Below are 14328 nucleotides of genomic sequence, written 5' to 3'. Positions count from 1 at the left end.
TTCAATATTTTTGTCACTCTTTTCTGAAAGTGAAACCCATATTATATAGACTCGTTCCACATAGAGTGATATATCTCAAGCCTTTATTTCTTGAAATGTTGATGATTATGTCTTACAGAAATGAAAACCCAAAATTCGGTGTCTCAAAAAAATTAGAATATTACACAAGATCAATAATAAAAGGATATTTTAAACAGAAATGTCAGGCTTCTGAAAAGTATGTTCATTTCTATGCCTTCAATACTCGGTTGGGCCTCCTTTTTCATGAATTACTGCATCAATGCAGCGTGGCATGGAGGTGATCAGCCTGGGGCACTCCAGACTCTGGGACCTTGAAGAGTGGAGAGGCACAGAATCCACGTTGCTTGAAGTCCAGTGTGAAGTTTCCATAGTCAGTGATAATTTGGGCTGCCATGGCATCTGCTGGTGTTGGTCCACTGTGTTTTCTGAAGTCCACAGTCAACGCAGCCATCTACCAGGACATTTTAGAGCACTTCATGATTCCTTCTGCTGACAAGCTTTATGGAGATGCTGATTTCATTTTCCAGCGGGACTTGGCACCTGCCCACACTGCCAAAGGTACCAAAAGCTGGTTCAATGACCATGGTGTTACTGTGCTTGATTGGCCAGCAAACTGGCCTGACCTGAACTCCATAGAGAATCTATGGGGTATTGTCAAGAGGAAGATGAGAGACACCAGACCAAACAATGCAGATGACCTGAAGGCCTCTATCAAAGCAACCTGGGCTTCCATTACACCTGAGCAGTGCCACAGGCTGATCGCCTCCATGCCACGCTGCATTGATGCAGTAATTCATGCAAAAGGAGGCCCAACCAAGTATTGAAGGCATAGAAATGAACATACTTTTCAGAAGCCTGACATTTCTGTTTAAAACATCCTTTTTTTAAATTGACCTTGCGTAATATTCTAATTTTTTGACACTGAGTTTTGGGTTTTCTTATCTGTAAGTCATAATCATCAACATTTCAAGAAATAAAGGCTTGAAATATTTCACTCTATTTGTAACAAGTCTATATAATATGTGGTTTTGACTTTCAGAAAAGAGTGACAAAAATATTGAACTTTTTCTTGATATTCTAATTTTTTGAGATGTACCTGTATATCGCTCCAGTTTCCTCCTCGTGTAATGTTAACTTTCATCATTTTATGTGGCTGACCTGTCTTCAGGAGTCTTATCTGTGGGATAAAGTCAGAATAGCTAGTATAGTGCAAGTAAGGGAATGCAGTTCTGCCACTTTAGCTCAACGAGACACCACACAAGAAAATATGAGCTGCTTGTGCCAAGATAACTTTTGAATAGAAAGCTGACAGGTTCATGTTCAGAGGTAATCAATCAGAATGAATGAGTGACAGCAATGACGGAGAAAACATCAGACTTAGAAAATAAAAACTGAAAGAACAAAGTAAATCTAGAGCTGGGAAATCACAATATACTGTGGGTAGATGTAAATGTTTTGAGAAAAGGCCCTGCAAGCGGAAAAATGTCCAAATGAATTTGTTGGAAACTTGTGAAGAGAATTGTTAGTCTGTGACCTGACTGATCACTTTAATGTGTCAATAATCCATGAACCAGAAAATGGCAAACAATGAGGTGTGCAGTTGAGCTCTGGAAGATCATATTGCATCGGCACGAAGTGAGTCATTTCACATTGTAAGTAGTCCATGTGTGCTATTTTCAGTCTTTTTCATGTTGTCTGTCCTATAGTGTTAAATAGAAACTCATATATTCCCTATTTAGTCATTTTTTTCCCTTTAACCTTAATACTCTAGGTTAGTTAAAGATTTTCAAAAAGCAAACATGATTTTAGTTTGTTTTTAACACAATACAACTTCCCTTTAAGCTTTGTTTTGAATGGGTATAACCTAGAGGTGTACCGAAATTACAGCTAATAGCTTAATTTAGAATAACATTTCATGAAATGCAAATAGCAATATTTTTGTCATTATTTAATTGGTATAAGTCTTCAGCTATGCCAACTATTGCTGCACAGTTTGGTAATAATGTATGATTACGATTATACTGAACAATATTGCATTTGCGATTAAGACTATGATACATTACATAAAAAGTATCATGAGTCTACTTGCTTGGTTATCACAAAAATGCAATGAAAAATGATGGCTTTGAAGTGTGTATTTCTTAACTGAAATATATCAAATCATGCTGAGTGATCTGGCTGTTTTCTGCCTGAGAATAAAGTGTTTCAGCTTGAAGCTTTGCAAGATGGTTCAACCTGACGTTAGATAAAAATTTGGCTGATGCACTGGCTTTGCAAAGTTACTATCTCCAGGCTTGATGTAGAAAATATGACACTTAATACTGTGGCGAATAAAAGTAAGATAAAGGATAACTGTTTTTTTTACATATATTACTGATCACTATTGATGCTTGTCAATATTCCCAACACTAACAAACTTTCGGCACAAAATGTTTTTAAATGACACAGTCTTGACTGGCATAAGTACTTCAGCAACGTTACAGTATGTGTGGGGTGCTTGTATTTTCTGATTATTAGAAACAAGAAATAACCCAAAATGTGCATAGAACTTTGATTTTCTAGTTGCTGTGGTATCATATTAACATTGCTATTGTTTAACAACAGAAAATTAAATTTCCCAAAACTGATGGAAAGACCACCATGTGTAGATCTTTGATCACCTCGTATCTTGTTGCTGACATGCTCCTTAGTTGTGATTAGCTGGTCCATGTCAGTTCTTAATCTTGCATCCAGCTGAGACCTCTGGGCCTCACAGGTGTCGACCAGCGCCTCAAACTGCCCAGTGGTCTGTGTAAGGACCTGCTTGTACACGGCATCAGAGATCTGAGGAGAGAATTAACATTTTTTTAAAGATTGGTCTGGACGTTTTTGTGTCCCTACTGTGTTCAAACAGCATGACTGTCATTCACCATCTGTATGTTATTACAGAAACTCACCAACATCCAGTTCCTCTGCCTCTGCTGCATCTTTCCCTTGAGACGAGGACCGATGATGTTTCTCAGCTCTGGATGGAGGGTCTCCATGACAAGGTTAGCCAGAATCTGTGCACATAAAACATGTAATGATCAAACTTAAATATGAAAATGTTTACCGCCATTCTAATGCATAAATTAGTAAAAGTAATTATGAAAAGAAACAGGTTCTGCTTTTTTCTACCTACATTGTATTGGCCATATTATCAGCTGTAGCATCAAGTCCATGTTTTTACTCGTTGCAGGATGTTGGTTAATGTGCCACAGGGGACTTTAACACAAGAGGTGTAAAAACACCTCTAATACCCTCTACCCAAAGAAAAAAAATTTACCCTTTAAAAAGCAGCCTCTCTTTCCTTTGTGGTTATGTTGAATACATCAACAATTGAGATGATCTACACATGGACGCAGACAAGAAACCTGGTCTAATAGACACTGCCCTTTCATCTGACAAATGTAAGCTCATAATACAGCTCTGCACCTCAATGAGCTTTGAAAAAAGCTATTAATGAATGGATCATACAAAAGCAAATTTGTTTTGTTTTTTCCTCAAACAAAAGATCAGAAAAGCTAGAGAACAGGAATATCAGCTTGTTTGTCCAAAGCCTGCAAGTCTGGCAGTAATAGTAAATAAGCAAAGACAAATATGTATTTAATCTTTTTATTAGTCTACTTTCATTGAGTTATTATACACCTTTCAATAATGAAAGAAGTGTTTTCTGAAACCCGACTAAGTGTTACTTCCTGCTATTCAGTGTTTTGTGCAAGCTTGAACCAACTGATTTTAAACCAACATTGAGTCAGATTAATTGTTTGGTCAGCAAACTGCTAGCTGTAAGGCAACTTTATGTGTCATCAAATGAAATCCTCCTAAAATGATGCCTTAACTGAACTTAAGTTTTGGAATAGCCTTCATCTTGTTTACCTTTCTGAGCTTCTCTTTTGCACTGTAGTTTGTGACTAGCCTTACCTTGCTCTGATACCCTTTTTTCAAGCAAAAAGAAATTGAACTTTTTAACCCCCAACACTTTTACTCAAATTTTACTCAATGATGGAAAGTTATCTTAACAATTCCTATAAACAGCATCCTTCAAATGCAGGAAAATATAGCTGATTTTGAGGGGAAAAGAGAGCTAGCTTGATTTGCTCATTAGCCATTGAAGCCCTGCACACTTGTTTGACATTTCAAACCGCTGAACCGTTACCATTCCTTCACTGAATACAGTTAACGTAGCATTTTATATTTCAGCTATAACCCAACTTACACTGTAACGGTGTTGTTAATGGATTGTTACATGAAACTGTTACTGTCAGTCTGTGACATCCATTATGTTGCCAAAAGTATTCACTCACCCATCCAAATAATTGAAACCAGGTGTTCCAATCACTTCCATGGTCACAGGTGTATAAAATCAAGCACCTAGGCATGCAGACTGTTTCTACAAACATTTGTGAAAGAATGGGACGCTCTCATGAGCTCAGTGAATTCCAGCGTGGTACTGTGATAGGTTGCCACCTGTGCAACAAGTCCAGTCGTAAAATTTCTTTGATCCTATATATTCCACAGTCAACTATCAGTGGTATTATAACAAAGTGGAAGCGACTGGGAACGACAGCAACTCAGCCACGAAGAAGTACAGCAAGTAAAATGACGGAGTGGGGTCAGTGAATGCTGAGGCACATAGTGTGCAGAGGTTGCCAACTTTCTGCAGAGTCAATCACTACAGACCTCCAAACTTCATGTGGCCTTCAGATTAGCTCAAGGACAGTGCTTAGAGAGCTTCATTGAATGGGTTTCCATGGCCGAGCAGCTGCATCCAAGCCATACATCTCCAAGTGCAATGCAAAGCGCCGGATGCAGTGGTGTAAAGTATGCCACCACTGGACTCTAGAGCAGTGTGTGCATTGTGCGAAGTGTAAAGTTTGGTGGAGGGGGGATTATGGTGTGGGGTTCTTTTTCAGGAGCTGGGTTTGGCCCCTTAATTCCAGTGAAAGGAACTCTGAATGCTTCAGCATACCAAGAGATTTTGGACAATTCCATGCTCCCAACTTTGTGGGAACAGTTTGGGGATGGCCCCTTCCTGTTCCAACATGACTGTGCACCAGTGCACAAAGCAAGGTCCATAAAGACATGGATGAGACTGTTTGGTGTGGATGAACTTGACTGCCCTGCACAGAGTCCTGACCTCAACCCGATAGAACACCTTTGGGATGAATTAGAGCTGAGACTGAGAGCCAGGCCTTCTTGTCCAACATCAGTGTGTGACCTCACAAATGCGCTTCTGGAAGAATGGTCAAAAGTTCCCATAAACACACTCCTAAACCTTGTGGAAAGCCTTCCCAGAAGAGTTGAAGCTGTTATAGCTGCAAAGGGTAGACCGATGTCAAATTTAACCCGATGGATTAAGAATGGGATGTCACTTCAAGTTCATATGCGAGTCAAGGCAGGTGAGTGAATACTTCTGGCGCTATAGTGTATCATTAGCTGTTGGTTGTTTCACCTGCTAGCTTCAAAACCACTTCAAGCTAGCTGCTACAGTAATACCTGTCTTATTTTGTTGCCTGTAGCCAATGGGCTAAGGTAAACCAGCTGTTCTCAAATTATAGCTACATCTGTAGCCCATACACCTTCTGATATGGAAGCCCATTTCCGACACTTAAATTAAAAAAAAAAATAACCAAAGTTGTAAAGCACAAAAAAAGTCCAAATTTTGAGATAAAAATTAGATAAAGTCAGAATTATGTTCATAAAATTTTGAGATAGTCATAGTTGTGCAATAAAAAGTCAATACAGTGAGACAACAAGTTAGTTATTATAAAAAGTAGGGATGCACAATATTGGACTTTTGCCAATATCTCATATTTACAAAAAAATATATACCAATACTGATATCAATAGCAATATTTCACTGAAGTTAAGACCTAAAACTTCAGTCCTTAAAACACACAAGTCCCTAAACAAGTGTAAGGAATGATGATAAATAAAGAAAAGTCTTCAGCTGAAGTAGATCTGTTGGTCTTGCCTAAAACTTGTATGCCCAATATCTACAGCTGATATAGAGATTTTAACAGCCAATTTATCAGTTGTGCATACTGTTAGAAATATCTGCTGATACTGATAAATCACTTTTAAAGCTGATATTTGTCAGTTGATAATATGTGATAGAAAAACTAAATTATGAGATAGAAAGTCAAAACTATCAGATGGAATTCAGAATTTGGGGATTTATTGAGACACAATGAGATATAAATGGGCAATTATAAAGTAAAAAAATCAAGTGATAAGATAGTAAGCATTATTCTGAAACAAAAAGTTTGACCTTTGAACTATTTCATTATTATGACACCAACAACAAGGTAAAAACCATAGCCTATAATTTACAAACACAATTTATTTTCTCATTTTATTTTGATAAAATGTTGAGAAATATTGATGTAAAATGTCCAATTGGCTGCACAAAATAGGCAACACTGAGATTAATGAAGTGACTTCCATAAACACACAGAGCCAGAAGCACGAAACCAGACTGAAAGGGTCCCATTCAGAGGGGAGACCCCTATTAACAGTGTGTCCTTGTGAATGCTGGTATGTTAAGGGGTGGGTCTTGTGCTGATAGACTCTTTGAAGGTCTTGTGTATAGCCGCATTCTTGTACTTTAGTGTGAGAAAAGGGTGTGTTCATGATGTAGATGGAGTGTGTTCCTGAGCTGTATTCCTCTGGAAACCCTAATGTCATCCATCACTGTGGCTTTTTTCAGGAGATTTAACTATATGACCTGGACGTGAACTCTGGACAGGAACTCAAAGGCACTGTTTAGAAATAGTTTCCTGAAGTGCTTTAAAAGATCACCTGCAGAAAACGTGCAATTATAGTGAAGGTTCAACCCTAGTCCCTAGAAGAAACAGGGATTTAGCCAGGTACATTTTTTCACACATTGATCATAGATTTTATTGTTTTATCTGCAGATCACATGCAGTCGACTACACCACTACTTTTGAGGAATAAAGGTAAAGGCCTTGTTGATGTGTTTAAAGACTGAGAAAAATATTGCTTTCATATAATTAATCAATGATATCCTGACCTGTGGGGGCTCTCCACACATCATATCCCAGGTCCCATAGTGTCCCTTGGATTGTCTGTAAAGTCTCACAGCGTCAGTGAAGGCTGGCGTCTGAACTGTTTGCTCCTCTGGCAGACCTGCAGGAAAAGTAGATGCTTATTAGAAACAATGCTGAAAATAATACAAAGGCAACGTAAATGTGACTTCTCAAAAATTCTGGGAAAGTGACTAGGAAGGTTCTGTCTGTCACATTAATGACAGGCCAATCAGACAAGACAAAAGGAGGTAGTAGGCACGTGCAGCTCCAGCAGTAACGTGAGCCCAGCTGGCAGGTGCTGTTGTAGTTTATGAACAGCAGTGCAGGATTATCTTTTTAGCAAGGATGAAGGCTGTTATGTGGTTATTCTGCATTATAAGATTACCTAGTGCTAGGTCATCGAATACTCTGCCTGGACTTTACTGACATTTATGTGGCAGATATGAAGTAAAATCTGAACTTTTCTTTGCCTTTTGCCACAGTAACACAGTTTCCATAACATATGAGTCACATCTGAGACTGCCTGAGGTCCAGCAGTTTATTCAGTTGCTCTTCCTGGAGTGTAGTTCAACAAATGCAGACCCTGCCCCGACCACACGCAGCTGTGTCATCCCTCAAAACAGGAAGGTAATGGTTTGTTGGACAGTTTTTACATGATTACCATGGTTACCGCCCCTCCACGCTGACAGCACAATAGCAGCGGCTAACAAAGCACCAGGCAGCATGCCTGTGATTTAGGAAGTTTGTTTTTATCATGCGGTTGTGTAAAAGTGACGAAAATACACCATTTTAAGAGCTATTCATTCCTCTTTCAAGGCCAAAGCACATAGGGACGGTGAGTGCTGAAAGTCAGACATTTAAACAAAAGAGTGCAAACAGGTGTATGGAACTAAACACACCTAACATTAGACGTTTGTCCTTAAGAGGAGCGCTTTCTTTAAATAAATCTGAATCACTCTTTTGTTGGATTTTTCTGTGGTCACAGGAGTCTGTCTTTCTGACGCACAAAGGTCTATTTAAAGGATTAGTTCACTGTTTTTCAACCCAGCCCTTATTTAAATGTCTCAGTAATAAAGGAATACTTCATTAATAGCATCACTGCCCTCCTAAAAAGCTACTCATCAGCTAAAAATTGTCACTGTCACCAGGCAATTAGAGTTAAAGCAGCTCCTGTACAAATTCTTCTAAAGAATTACAATTTGCTTAGTGAAAGAAACATGTAGGCTCCCCTCAAGCAGTTTGACAAACTTATATTATGTAGAACTGACAAAGCAGTAATCTGTCTCATTAGTGAAAAAGTACCACTCTCAGGTGAAAAAAACATCTCTAACTCTTCCAAAAACTGACTCTTGCCTCTTCCTCCCTGCATTTTTATCAAATAAACAAGGCTTTAATCTGGACATCAAAGCATAAACTCATGCTGGCATGTGAGGCTAATTCCTCTTGAGATGCCAATGCATGAGAGAAAAACGAGGAACTTTCTTGCTCTGCCTTTGATTGATGGTTGCCTTAGCCACAGTGTGCCTGTGAAGTCTGCTGTGCACAAGTGTGAGTGTGCGCCTCCATTTCCTTACAGTCTGAATGAAGTTGTTTTGTCTGTGACTCAGATGAGGCTGACAAAGACAGGAAGTGACCAAAAAGTGAAGAAGGGGAGCAGCAGAGCCAGACAGGAAGTTGTTTCTGCCCCAAGCTTCCTAAGGCTGCATTCTAATATAAATACATCCTTACTGTTTTGTTTACCAGAAAGAAAATTCAGTACATTTATTCAAAAATGCACTTGACATAAAGCTTTTTATGGTATTTAAATGTTTGGACTCTGGGTTGTGCACACCAGGACTTTCACCATTTCTCTTTGCATGCAAGGATAGCTTGTAGACACACTTATAGAGTACGTTATAATTACAAGAAAATGTTTTTGTTTTGGTACGCTGGGTAACTGGTTGGCTGAGGTTCACTGAATCTGTTTCAGCATAGGTTTTTATTATCACAGCTAGGGGTGCAGTCAAAAATTAACAGCTTAGACAGCCATATTGATGTCTGAGCAAGCTGTCACTCTGATGTCACAGTAAAAAGTGTCAAAGGATGCAGAAGCATGCTGCTTTATGGTCTAATATCCTCGCACCAGTGAGCTCAAGACCCATGATTAAAAATGTGCATGTCAACAACAGCAGCATAGATGAAGCATGTCAAACTCCCAGTTATTTCATCAACTAGTACTTGTTTGGATAGTTTCACATGGCTGAACATTAATGGGAGTGGTATTTTTACCCTCTTTGCCAAGACCAATCACAGTTTGGCATGAATCATGCTTACACATATCTCAAGGACAAATGCTGATTATGTCGCACAAGCTCCAAATTCACTATCAGCCTGTAACTAGCTTAGACTTTCAACATCAGATTCTCCCACCTGCTCTTGTGCTACATTCAGTCACCCATAGCCAAATCAGTTTTGGGACCTTAACAAGGAGGGGTTGGGCAATGCATTTTTAAATAAGATATAGGGTTAGACATTATTGCTTATATTGTTAGTATTTATTTGATGTTGATATGGGAATAAAAACTAGTATAAAAACAGCGTGTGAATAAAGGACAAGATGCACCATTTTGTTTACAGGTGCCACCAAAACTAACAAAATTAGGATTTCTGACAACTTTAACTTTTTACTTTTAGTAAGTTCCCCCTCCCTTCTCTCACACTACAGCCTACCTGGATAGCACTGGCAGGCTTGCAGCCCTCTTTGAGGGACGTTACGTTGACACAGTCACCTCCACACACACCTGCCCAAATGAGTATGTGTGTTTGTGTGAGGAGAGGGAGAGAAAGCAAGCTGATGCACCAGTGATCCAAACTTTTGTGATGTGATTATAATTTCCTCAACCATGCAAATGTCAGACAATATGACATACGGGGGCACTGCAACATATCATTGTAAAGTTATAATTCTACGCAGGATTTTCCCTGCATCGTGAGCAAGAGGCCTGCAGGAATTCCGTATTTTTAGCTAGATTCCTGCAATCCGGTAGGACATTCATGCCCAGTCTAGTTATTTTATTCTCTTTTAGTAGTAAAAATAACATGATGATATTTGTTTGATACCACCACCACCACAAAAAACAACACTGAAGTCCTAGATGCCAAATACTGGATCATTTATTGATCTAATAAAATTGTAGGAAAACTCCTGGAATAAAGAGTGGAATAAAAGTTTACATTTATTCCTTTTTTTCCAGTTTTATTTAGTTTTGGATACAATTGTGTTTTGGCAATCTGTTATAAACATTGATATACTATAGCTTATATGTAAAATCTCTTAACCTTCGAATCCCACTAGTGACCTTAGTGCAGACATTTTCAAACCATGCACCACCCAATTAGAGAGCAACGAGAAGATGCAGAGGGAGAAAAGCAAGATTAAGATACCGTGTTTGTTAAATGTAATTCAAAAATTGTTGTCCTTTTCTAAGATACATACATGTTTTTTAATTAGCCAGTATTTTATCAATAACATAGGACTGATGATTCTGAACTAGTTAATGTTATTCGCTTGCTGACATTGATCTGGGGGGGTTCTTTGGGGATCTGCCATAGCTTCTGGGCATAACAAACCCCCTAAGGGCCCTGTGGACTGGAGGAAGGAAAGAAATAGAAGGAAAGGGGGTGGCATGGAGGGAGGGTTGATGAATGCAAAAGCAAAAGGGGAGGAGATGGTCAGGTCTCCATTGATTGGAAACCATAGAAGAGTCATGCTTGAGGTGTAGCCCTGCCACTGAAACTTAGCTTCATCCATCCATCCATTTTCTTCCACTTATCCAGAGCCAGGTCACGAAGGCAGCAGGCTAAGCAAGTCAGCCCAGATATCCATCTCCCAAATGACATTTTCCAGCTCTTCCTGGGGGATTCAGGCAAGATAAGATATATAATTCCTCTAGTGAGTCTACTCTGGGGTCTCCTCTCAGTTGGATGCAGTTGGATGCCTCCACAGGGAGTCGACCAGGAGCCATCCAAATCAGATGCCCAAACCACCTTAACTGGCTCCTTCTAAGGTGAAGGAGCAGTGGCTCTACTTTGAGCTTTCTCTGGATGTCTGAGGTCCTCACCCCATCTCTGAGGCTGAGCCCACTCACTCTCCTGAGGAAACTCATTTCGACTACTTGATCCTGCAACCGCTTTCTTTCAGTTAAAACCCACAGCTAATGACCATAGGTGATGCTTGCACACAATAAGATAGTTTAGAGAGGATTTAATAGAGCTTCAAGCACAAATCAAACACTCACTTGCACACTTTTCTCTAATTGTGCATTTTTGCAGCCTAAGAGGAGAACACTGTTTCGTGCATGCACAGTCTTACTGCATGTGATCCTTTATTCCTTCTCACTTTGAATCATTTTTTTAATAACTAATTTTTAAAATATCTACCTTGAATAAACGCCTGCACAACATAGAAATCAAGACAAAAGATGGTCCACATGGTATGATCTATCCTTGTGATCCTTTAAATTTTCTTAAGTTTTTAAGTATTCAAGTTATGCAAATAATAACTTGTATGGCTGCTGAAAATAACTTTTGGACAAATTGATATTGATTTAATTTATTGGTGTTTTTTCATGTTGCATCATCATTGTATAACATTTAAATAATTCATCAGTATTATTTTATATATTTCTGGAACACCTGACACATTACTAGAACCCATCTAGGACACAGATATGTTCAGGCCACCTAAGAGAAAAGCCTGAAATTTGTTTTCCTTAGTACTAAGGATTTTGCTCCAGAAAGAAAGGAAAATATTTCATGGTTAACTGTCAGGCCTTTAAACCACTACACATTCTCCATGTGTATAAACCAAGCCAGATCAAGGAACAGATTACGGTTTCACTGGACTCTGTGTGCGTGTGTGTTGTGTATAAATAGCACATGTGGCAGCACTTACCACGGTCCCTTTATTTGAGGTATTTCCCTCCCTGCCTAGTTCACCACGCTCTGGTTGTTGTGATTTAAGCAGCAGCGATAGAAGAGTTCCCAGGCCTTCACCTCCAGAAATATGTATGAATATGTTTCTCTAAATTTTATATATTTAGCATTAAAAAGACAGAAAACATTTAGATATCAAATACAATCTGATCAGACAGTTTTAAAACCCTCACAGTGCTGACCACATCGTCAAGCATGAGTACGATTGCCCCATATGATGCAGCCCTATGGAACCAACCAAGTCCACCATACAATAAACATTCATGGAGCCTTGCATCAGCTGCAGACATCACAAACACATTAGTGGAGGGTCCCAACATGCAGTTTTATCAGATCAGCAGCAAAGAGTGGATGCTGCACAACCTGCATAGGTTTATTTTAGTGCCCCTGGTAGCGATGCCATGGAGAACATAAGTATTTGCATTTAGCAAAAAAAGGAGCACACTCCTTTAACTGTAAAGCCTGTGTTAAAATTTTCTCTCATTGTCCGATGAAGGATCCCATGACAGATCTCTTCTTGCTGGGTAAAATGGGTTGATGGTCTGATCAGAGCAGAGGGCTGCTGGCTGGTTTTAGTGGCTGTGGGGGTGGAGAGCTGGATGTGATTGATGGCTCTCTAGTGACCTAGCAGCAGCTCAGAGCAATCTTTGACTGCTAATGTGATGCAGCATGAGCGTGGCCTCTTCAACCTACTGTGTTCTGGTCAGCTTACAAAAACTGAACCCACTGCAAGGGCTGAAAATAGTCATAATTTAAAATTTAACGTAAAAAGCCAAAAACTGCATTTTTAGCCTCATGTCCTTATCAGGTTGTTTTTTCATCAATATAAAAAAAGATGTGAATTTGTAATTGAAAGAATATTTTCAATTTAAAGCAATGTTATGTAACTTTCCTGCCTTCAAGTAAGACATTGATTCTTTTAATACAGGTATGCACGTATGCATTGATTTTATATCGGTATTGGTTTATATCATCTTTTGCAACAAATGTCAACCATCGGCTAGTGAGCACCAACTGATGGCATTAGCAGATGTTCATCTGTTGAGTCTTCTTAGTTCAAGCTTGCCCACCTAACAGCTGATTGCAACAAAAGATTTATTTTTGGGTGGAAGCTATGATCTGTGGGATCTGTTTCATGGTCAAAAGAGGAAAAATGTTGAGCCCAGTTGTTAATTTCAGTATCAGTATCAGCGTCGGCCCTGTTTTCTCAGTTGGAGCATCTCTATTCAATATTTCAAGATTTGAAATTTGATTTTTAATGTTAGATTGTGGGGCTCACATTTAATTAAGTATTCATTTTGAATTCAAATCAATTTCCGATTCACAACATATTCCCAAATGTTACTAAGACGGCTATATTTCAGGCTTTACTCTAGTCTGGTGTTCACTAAAAAGCTGTAAATAATCATTCGACATTAAAAGCGCAATGAAATGTGTTCAAGGTAATGCAGCTTTTATTTTTCCTGTTTTTTTAAGTAGCTTATTAGCATTCAATTTAAATACATAGAGGAAAAAATAAAAAAATTGAGGCTGTGCTTAAAGTGCAAAATAATGCTTTGATTAAATTGTGGGGGTATCCATCAGAAATTTGCCAGTGAAGAAGGGCTTGATTAAAATTAAGAAATAATGTTGATGACACTGAGGATGAAAAGGTGTAACAGCTTAATGACTGTATGTGTTAACTCGTGACATTAAGGTAAATATCTAAAATAAATTTTTGGACCTTTGAATCAATTCAGAATTGTAAAACTTTATATGTGATTCCACAGAGAGCCCCCTAACCTGGTTTCAGCACTATGTAACTATGGCAACAGCTGTATTTCTCACAAGAAATGCCAACGGCTTTGCAGCACTGATTCACACACATGCCTTTAACTCAAAGGAAGCCAGTTAGCCTGTCTCAGTACTGTTTTATACAATGACTAAGGTTAAGAGATTAAAAAATACAGCGGCAGATGAAGGAAGAGAAAAAGAAAAAGGAAAAGGATAGGGCAAGAAAAAGGACCTAAAGCAACAATCTGACCAGAGAGAATACATCTCTGCAGGTAGGGATGCACAATTAATTTAACTTTAAATAAATATTAAAATAATAATAAAACACATTCTTAGTGGAGGATGAACACTGAACAATGAACCTTTTTCCTAAACACTCACTTTTTACCCATTTTTTTACTGGACTATGGATATTGTGGGCCATTGCTGGGTCATGTAAGGCACAGGAGAGCTCAGATTTCTGTACTAGTCCAGCCAAGCAACTAAGGTG

At 38.8% G+C, this 14328-nt stretch overlaps 1 protein-coding gene across 3 annotated transcripts in view; it reads right to left on the bottom strand.

Moving 5' to 3' along the window:
• Positions 1-14328, bottom strand: part of niban2a (niban apoptosis regulator 2a) — a 44535-nt gene that overhangs the window by 9519 nt on the left and 20688 nt on the right. For all 3 annotated transcript variants that reach the window (XM_041810544.1, XM_041810545.1, XM_041810546.1), the window contains 3 exons: positions 7076-7191; positions 2958-3062; positions 2682-2844 (listed from right to left, as the gene is read on the bottom strand). In XM_041810544.1, the coding sequence (XP_041666478.1) occupies positions 2682-2844; positions 2958-3062; positions 7076-7191 (384 nt within the window). The remainder of the gene's footprint in view (positions 1-2681; positions 2845-2957; positions 3063-7075; positions 7192-14328) is intronic.

Source organism: Cheilinus undulatus, linkage group 17, assembly GCF_018320785.1.
Source record: "Cheilinus undulatus linkage group 17, ASM1832078v1, whole genome shotgun sequence".
In the NCBI taxonomy this organism is placed as follows: Eukaryota; Metazoa; Chordata; class Actinopteri; order Labriformes; family Labridae; genus Cheilinus; species Cheilinus undulatus.
Note: the sequence above shows the minus strand (reverse complement) of the source record. Positions and strands in the feature narration are given on the sequence as shown.